At 38.9% G+C, this 8,506-nt stretch overlaps 1 protein-coding gene across 1 annotated transcript; it reads left to right on the forward strand.

The window, feature by feature from the left end:
• Nucleotides 1–3,361: 3,361 nt before the first annotated feature.
• Nucleotides 3,362–4,508, forward strand: LOC125913940 (olfactory receptor 51B4-like). Its single transcript, XM_049618979.1, is given in 2 exon segments — nucleotides 3,362–3,744; nucleotides 3,747–4,508. Coding segments are annotated over 2 exon segments (930 nt in total). The 5' UTR covers nucleotides 3,362–3,500; the 3' UTR covers nucleotides 4,433–4,508.
• The last annotated feature ends 3,998 nt before the right edge of the window (nucleotides 4,509–8,506 follow it).

An 8,506-nucleotide genomic window follows, 5' to 3' on the forward strand; every position in this document is an offset into this window, starting at 1 on the left:
CCTATTTGTCAAAAACAATGGGTATTTTCCATTTTTATCTTACCTGGAAATTCTATGACATTTTGCACTGTTAAACTACAGCACTACTTACTTCTATAAAATTTCTTTGTTACTGGCTTTTATAATTACAGATCACCTTTATTGTCCTTTTATATATCTGCTTACTTCTTTGTCCATATCCTTTGAGATCTTTTTTATTTTATCCTAAAATGGAGGCTTTTCTAGGTTCACGACTTTTCTCTCCATATCTATTTTCATATAGTAATTCATACCTCAGGTAAGATTTAAACAATCACTTAAAATCTAAAACCTTTCTGAGTGCTGCCTCCAGCCCATGGCTTCCCATTATAAGTATAGTACTATATACACTGTGTATAATATACTATATATATATATATATATATATATGTGTGTGTGTGTGTGTGTGTGTGTGTGGGAGGGGTGTATATGTGACACATACACATATATATAAGCACATAACATATATGTATGCTATATATATATATGTATATACATATGTATATATATATATGTATATGTATATATATGTATGTATATAAAGCACAGATTGTCAGGCAATAGTTAAGTGTGAAGAAATGGAATCAGGAGACACTGATTGTATGGGGTGCTTGCAGATTATCCAGAAGAAAAGAGAAGATTTTCCTGTTTTGTCAATATGATCCTAGTGTGCTCTCTTCTTCCCCTTCTCAAAAGGTCTTTATAGTTGTTTTCTGGAACAGTTCCCAGCCCCTTGTCAGTATGGCAAGTTGCAGACACTGAGTGATATATCAGTGTGACCCTTGGAAACTGCTGAGGACTCAGGATTAGCTGCTTTCAGAGCAACAATCCAAAGAAGACCCTCAGAGTGGGGTGAGGAGACAGTGAACCCCAGCCATCTCTGCATTCCTGATTGAGCTTGTAGGCTCACCTGATGGTGATGAGAATTTCCACTGAAGTTACCACTGGTACTAATGTCATGTAGCGCATATCAAGAGAATCCTTTAACTGGACAGCTCTCCTCCTGAAATATTTGGGAGATGTGGATGGTTCCTGGCACTGAGAAATTTGCCATAATTAAATGCCATTGTGGCTGCCACTAGGGAGTACAGATAATGAATAAGGTACACTTCTAAACTGGGTTAATAAAAAATATTAGTAAATTGTAATAGTCATTTACAAAGGGATTACCACACAGGTTTGGAACCTAAAGCCTGCTGAGCCCAAATTCCAAAAACCCGCTCAAAATCCAAACTCAGACTTTTACAACACCATACATTTTAAACAACTTTGAATTTTCTCCTGCTTCCTCCCTCTGGTCCACTTTCTAGGTGACAGCTGGTCCAAAGAGGTCATTTGTCCCTATACCATATAATAAATTGTACCATTTATCCAGTCTCTATCTCCCCATTTAGAAAGGCAGTGCTGGAAGGTTAAGGGTATATGGCTGGTAGGAATTATGATTTATAATGATATACACACTCATCCTGTGTGGAGGTAGATAAGTGCAAAGTGAGCCCCACGTCGGTTATAGTTCAGTGGATCAAGTTATTAAGCAATCTTATCAGTATTCACATTAACAGAGTACCTGCCACTTTGGTGCCCAGATTAACCTTTCTGTCGCTGACAGTATCCCCCAGATGGGATGGTCACTTCCACAGCACATTCATCTTTTCTTTATTTATCTCCCTCCACCATCCACTGCTCATTATCACAGATATTATTTTTTATTTTTTAATGTTGATTTATTTTTGACAGAGAGAGAGAGAGAGAGAGAGGCAGAGTGTGAGTGAGGGAGGGGCAGAGAGAGAAAGACACACACAGAATGTGAAGCAGGCTCCAGGCTCTGAGCTGTCAGCACAGAGCCCAAAGCGGGACTCGAACTCATGAACCGCGAAGTCAGATGCTCAACAACCGACTGAGCGACCCAGGTGCCCCAGTCACAGATATCACCATGTGCCAAATTCTAAAAAAAAAAAAATCTGTTCTCGTTTTTATAGGTTTTTGTGAAATGGAGGTAGTCCAAAGATCACTATCACCTCATTCTTCCTCAATTCCTCTTTAGAGCTATCAGTGATGATGTTTATAAGAGAAAACAATATTTAAAAAGATCCTGGACACATATTGATTCAATTGATTTGGGAGAAACTTATGTTTCTCTTGTGGTTCTCTTTAATCATTTTTTTAAATGTTTGTTCGTTTATTGATTGATTGATTGAGAGAGAGAGAGTGAGCGTGAGCAGGGCAGAGAGAGAAGGGGACAGAGGATCTGAACCAGGCTCTGTGCTGTTAGCTGGGCCTGAACTTATGAACTGTGAGATCATGACCTGGGCCTAAGTCAGATGCTTAACTGACTGAGCCACCCAGGTGCCCCTTCTTTAATCATTATAGTAATCAACTGGTCACAGAATTTCTAGGTTTTATGCAAACAAATCTAACTTGATTTGATAAGAGTATAATTATAAATAAATTATAAAAATATTTCAAAGTTCCCTATAGAAGCCCATTCTTAATTTTTCCAGACATGGCTTTCTAGATTCACAAATATCAAGTCTATCTGATTTTCTTCACCAGCATTATAGTCCTCATCCCTTTCCTCTGAGAGCCCTTGTCTTCCTCCTAGAACTGGCTGTGTAAAGTTGGATTCAACCATTACCTTCTGATACTGCTTTTGCCTTTCCGGTACTCATGCTTTTTTTTCTTTTAATTTTAATCTGTGGCTCAGTAAAAGTATTAGGCTTCTGGTTTCTGAAGAGGCCTTTGTTCCAGGACCCTGTCTTATCACTTCCTTTGGGAATTCTCAGCTCCTGTCTCTTCCTATTTTAAAGTTTGTCCCTGGTGTTGCAGGCATCAGATCCTTGGCAGCACTGAAAATTTCCTGAGTGCCATCCGCTGAGTAATTCCGCTCTTCTAGGCTGAGTTTACCACTTGGGCCTACTTGGTCAGATTCTCTAGACCCCTACATGAGTCATCTTGTTCACAGTCCATTTGAGATGGTGATATTGATGACCATGTTTCCCAAACATTTCATGGCAATAGACTCATTTCCATTGATTAACTATTTTTCTCAGTGATTAATCAGTGAGCCAAACAGATAGTTGGTTTCAAGAGAAAAAAATCTGAACTGGCCCAAACTGGAAATAAATACATAAAGGGTCTACATTAAAGAAATATAAAGAGGAATGAAAAAACAAAGAGAAGAAAAATAGAGCCCAAAGGAATGATCTGGGGGACTCAGAGTAAAAAGTGTAATGCAAGGAATACAAATTGGATTCTGAAGAGTAAATTGTTAATGTTCTTAATACGATCAGCATTATTGTTATTTCTTGTTCTAGGCAAAGGTCTTGTGAATTAATTAAGGCTGAGAAAATCCACAAAAACTTGTAAGGTTTGAGGTGAAAAATGGCCTGATGTTGTGCTACAGAAAGATGGAGAGGAAGAAAGAATACTGCCTTTTTAGAGGTCATAACTCCTGAGAAGGTTCTTCACTTGAAAACCCTACCATGTGGTCCAACAACAGTGCTGCTCCCTTCTTGCTGACTGGCTTCCTGGGCTCAGAGGCAATTCAGCACTGGTTCTCTATTCCCTTCTTTATCATCTACCTCTCCATCCTTTTGGTCAATGGCACACTTCTCTTTCTCATTTGGAATGACTCCAGTCTTCATGAGCCCACGTACTACTTCCTAGCTATGCTGGCAGGTACAGACCTTGGGATGACACTAACCACAGTGCCCACAGTCCTGGGTGTCCAATTTTCCAGAGGGAAATTTCCCAGGGTGACTGTTTCACTCAGTCCTACTTCATTCACACCCTGTCCATTGTGGAATCAGGTGTCTTGCTTGCCATGGCCTATGACCGATTCATCGCCATCCGCACCCCTCTGAGGTGTAACTCCATTCTTACCAATTCCCAGGTGATGAAAATAGGACTGGGAGTACCAACGAGGGACTTTGTGTCCATTGTGCCCCCAATTGTGTCACTCTATTGGTTCCCATATTGCCGTTCCCATGTTCTTTCCCATGCCTTTTGCCTCCACCAAGATGTCATGAAACTCGCTTGTGCTGATATTACATTTAATCGTGTATATCCAGTTATTCTGGTTGCTTTGACTTTCTTCCTAGATGCTCAGATTATTCTCTTCTCTTGTATTTTAATCTTGAAGACAGTTATGGGCATCGCCTCTGGAGAAGAGCGAGCTAAGGCCCTTAACACCTGTGTCTCCCATATTAGCTGTGTTCTGGTCTTTTATATTACTGTGATTGGCCTGACCTTCATCCACAGGTTTGGGAAACATGCACCACGTGTGATCCACATTACCATGAGCTATGTCTACTTTCTCTTTCCTCCATTCATGAACCCCATTATATATAGCATCAAGACCAAGCAAATTCAGAGAAGTATCATTCGCCTATTTTCTGTGCACAGAAGGGCTTGAGCTTGTATTTCAGAATCTTGAGATCTCTGGGATTTTTTTCATCTCCCATTATTGGAAGAGAAGTTTGATTTTATACTCCATCTCTTTTTTTCAGAGTTAGATGAGATTTTACTTATCATATAAAGCTACAAGTTGACTTGAGTAGATATATATTCTAATATCTCACCTGTATTAGAATATATATTTTAGACTAGAATATGTATAGAATGTTTTATTGGAATATATATAATATATGTATTAGAATGTATATTGGAATAGAATGTATAGAATATTTTATTAGAAGATATAATATATATTGAAGAGAAAATTCTGGTAATTTGGGGGGGAAAGAGCTATAGGAAACAGGTGAGATGAGGCATTCCAGATCCTGTAAGTGAAGGGAGAATAAGTAGTACTTCAGAAAATGTCAGATGAGGGGAAAAACATCCTGGATCAAAGACAGTTCATCCGAATGAAGACGTGCAGCTGATAGTACATTGTGTGTGTTATGTAAAGGATAATTAGAGTGACATATCATTTCCCCATTTCTGTGTTTTGAATCTAACTCTGTTGGAAATCATGTTGCTCTGAAAGTAAACACATCTTGGTAAGGAAAACTAGCAAATGTACAGAACTCTAGAAAGCTTCCCCTGAACCCTCAGTTTCCTTCAGTATATCAGGGGATTTTATTATTGAATGGAAACTGATACAGATTAAAAGTCTAATCACAACCAATATCCTATCAGCCAGCTGAAGCCAGATCCCCTAGCACCCCGTGTTCTCTGCCCATGGCTGCTGAACACCAACATACTATTTTTTTTTTCTTTTTGGCTTTATCCTTTACTTACTAATATTCTTCTTCTATAAAAATTGAGTATAGATTTAAGAATCTCCTGTTTCCATCTCCCTTTGCTTAAAAGAACTCAGGGCTTTTTCACTTCATGAACTTTTCCTGTTGATAATCAAGTCTGAAAGCCTGGCAAAAGTAATGGTAGCACTGATGGAGAAGTTTTTTCTTTCAATTTCTCAAAATCTTGTAAGGTTTTATGCTGTTCATTTTGGTGAGCCATCATGTACTGTCTGTAGTTTATGTTATAGGTAATAATGCTTGTGACCTAGGGGTGCCTGGGTGGCTCAGTGGGTTGAGCGTCCGACTTGGGATCAGGTCGTGATCTCACGGCTTGTGACTTTGAGCCCCACATCAGCTCTGTGCTAACAGCTCAGAGCCCAGAGCCTGCTTTGGATTCTATGTCTCCCTCTTTCTCTCTGCCCCTCCCTCACTTGCGCTCTGTCTCTGTCTCTCTCTTTTTCAAAAATAAATAAACATTACAAAGATTAAAATAATAATAATAATACTTGTGACCTAAATATTTATACATTCTGAAGGCTTCTGGGTTTTCTTAAGTTGGTTCTTCTAGTTGGATCTCCTCCCAACACCCTATTTTCTTATTTAAACTTTATGTACCAGGAACCTAGGAAATAATCAGTGCAGTCTAGATTCTGTCTGCCTCACCTAAGAAACTTTCTATACTGATGCCATATCCAGGGAGAGGAGTAAGCACTCTAAGAATATTCCAGGAACTTCATTCAACATGGAAAAACCTCATCTGCCATTTTCGCTAGAAGAAGCCTGTATCAATTGCCTCCACTCAGACTTTCCTCATCTTTTTCGTAAATGCAGTATATCTGGAGATGCATTTTTTAGTAATGAAGAACCAGAGGATATCCAATGTGAAAAATACCATTACACTTACTGTACTGTTTATAATTCTTTATAAGCAACAAAAATTGCAAGTTACAGAAATTGACCCCAACTCTCTTAAGTTACTAAAGGGAATTTATTGAAAGAATATTGGGGTGACATTCAGTATTCAGCAAGGGCAGTAATTCTGTTTCCCCATCGGCTTGTGAGCTTCCTGAGGATGACTGCCTGCCCTTTTGTAAACCTCCAAAACTCTTAATGCAGCTCTTCAGAAAACGATAAACAGTCTTATTTGCATGGTGTGGCTGGGGCTGCTGTATTTAATCTACTGCAGACGTCAGTGTGTCAGTCACAGCAAATACCCTGTTTCAGGGGTTATTCTAAGAGCTTTACATGAATCAGTTTGTGGCATATTCATGAAGGGACAAAGCAATCTAAGCAACACTCAGCTTTCAAACATCCTCTTTAGGGACACAGAATTCAACACTTATTTAACAATTTCAATTCACGAATAAAAGGTGAGGGTTTTAGACACTTAATTTAACATAGTAATGAAGATGTAGTTTTCTTTCTTTACCTCTTTTTTCTTGCCTGAAATCTGAAAAATATTTTTTCACTCTGATATCTTCAAACATTGTACTAAACCTCTAAAATCTCCTTTTTCTGGGTCTTGTCCTTTTCCCCTTCCTTCATGGGTGGTTTGTGGGCACAGGCATGACCCTGCACACAGGTGTGGGAGGGTGGAAGGGGGAGGTCTCTAGACACACTCTGTAGCCACGTGATTCTCTCCAGGCCTCACTTCAGTCTTATTTGCTCAATTTTTAAAACACAGGTATTATTGGACCTGTTTTTCTTTTGGTGTCTTAATTAGCAGACTGAAAAATTGAGCTGTTGAGGATGCAAAACTGTGAACACCCCAAAAGTCACTTTCTCACACTACCTTGTAGAGTTATACATCCCACCCACAATCACTAATCTGTTTCCTATCACCACTGTTTTGTCTTTTCAAGAGTGTCATGTAACAGAAGTCATACAGTGTGTGTATAACTTTTTGAGATTAGTTTCTTTCACTTAGCATAATGCCTTTGAGATTCATGTAAGTTGTGGTTATCAACAGTTCATTTTTCTTTAACCGTTGAGTAGTGGCTCTCATATGGATATTCCATTACTTGGATGCTCTTCTCCTGGCATTTCCTAATAATTTTCAGTTGTTGGTATTAGCCTACAGTTATGTTCCACTCTGACCATCCTTTCTCATGTCCATTCCTAAGACATTTTGCTCACATAAAACTCTAAAACTCTATCACATCTAAAGATTAAATGCCAGATCTCCCTATCTTGCCATCTCCCTTACTCATGCACCTATAGAAATCACATATGCCTTGGTATCTCCATATTATGTCTGTCATTCTCCTTTCTCTATTTATTCTCTGTCCATGTTGTGAGTGTTCCCTCATGAGACATCTTCCCCAACCAGTCCCTTTATCTGACTTCTCGCTGATTCCCCTTCCTTCATTCATTGGCCCTCGCTCCTCTGATAGTTCACTCAATCCTCTTAGCATCATTATCAAATACTATCACTACTGAACAGCTGGATCCAAAAAGTATTGTTAGCAGATGGGCCAGGGAACGAAACTGGCAAAATGAGTTATAGTAGGGATAATAATAGGTACTACATTTAAGATTAAGATTCAACTCTATAACTATAAGTGGGAGATGCAGGTATTTTTTCTAAAGTGGCTTGAGAGCTTAGATGTAGAACTGGGATGCTGCAAGAAATACAAAGAAGATAATAAAATCGATTATGTATTCAGATCTTATTATTGCTACTTGATGCCGTGAGAGCTTCATGCTCCTTATGAGAATTCTTTGAGTTACTTTTCATTGTAACTCCTAACTGTCCAGTGAAGAGACTGAAACATAGACATATTCTCTATGTAGGTTGAGTGTAGTATCCAAAAATCACACAATGTGGAATTTAATCAGATATATCCATACAAACAGAGTTGGTGGTCCAAGTGAAGGAAAAGTTTTCCATCCTTCATGTTCTCATCAGATGAAAACAAATAGAATATTCAGTCCATCAGTCATGCCTTACATGGGACTCGCATATCTGCTAAAGACTTGGGAGAGGGGTAGAGAACTCAAGCTATCACATGAGAGATGAATGAGGGTGGGTCACCCTAAGAGAAAGGAGAAGAAGGTTGGCAAAGGTACATTCACAAGAGTATATGTAGAATCCACATTATGCTTCTGTGTGTCAGTGGGCTATATTTATGAATAATATGTGTAAGAAAGTGGGCTGTTTGCTTGTAAGTGCTTCAGTGTGCCTACAGGTGCTACAACTTTGACTTGGTCGGTATCTATACCTCCCCACCATGCCTGGATATCTC

This window comes from Panthera uncia, chromosome D1 (assembly GCF_023721935.1).
Source record: "Panthera uncia isolate 11264 chromosome D1, Puncia_PCG_1.0, whole genome shotgun sequence".
In the NCBI taxonomy this organism is placed as follows: Eukaryota; Metazoa; Chordata; class Mammalia; order Carnivora; family Felidae; genus Panthera; species Panthera uncia.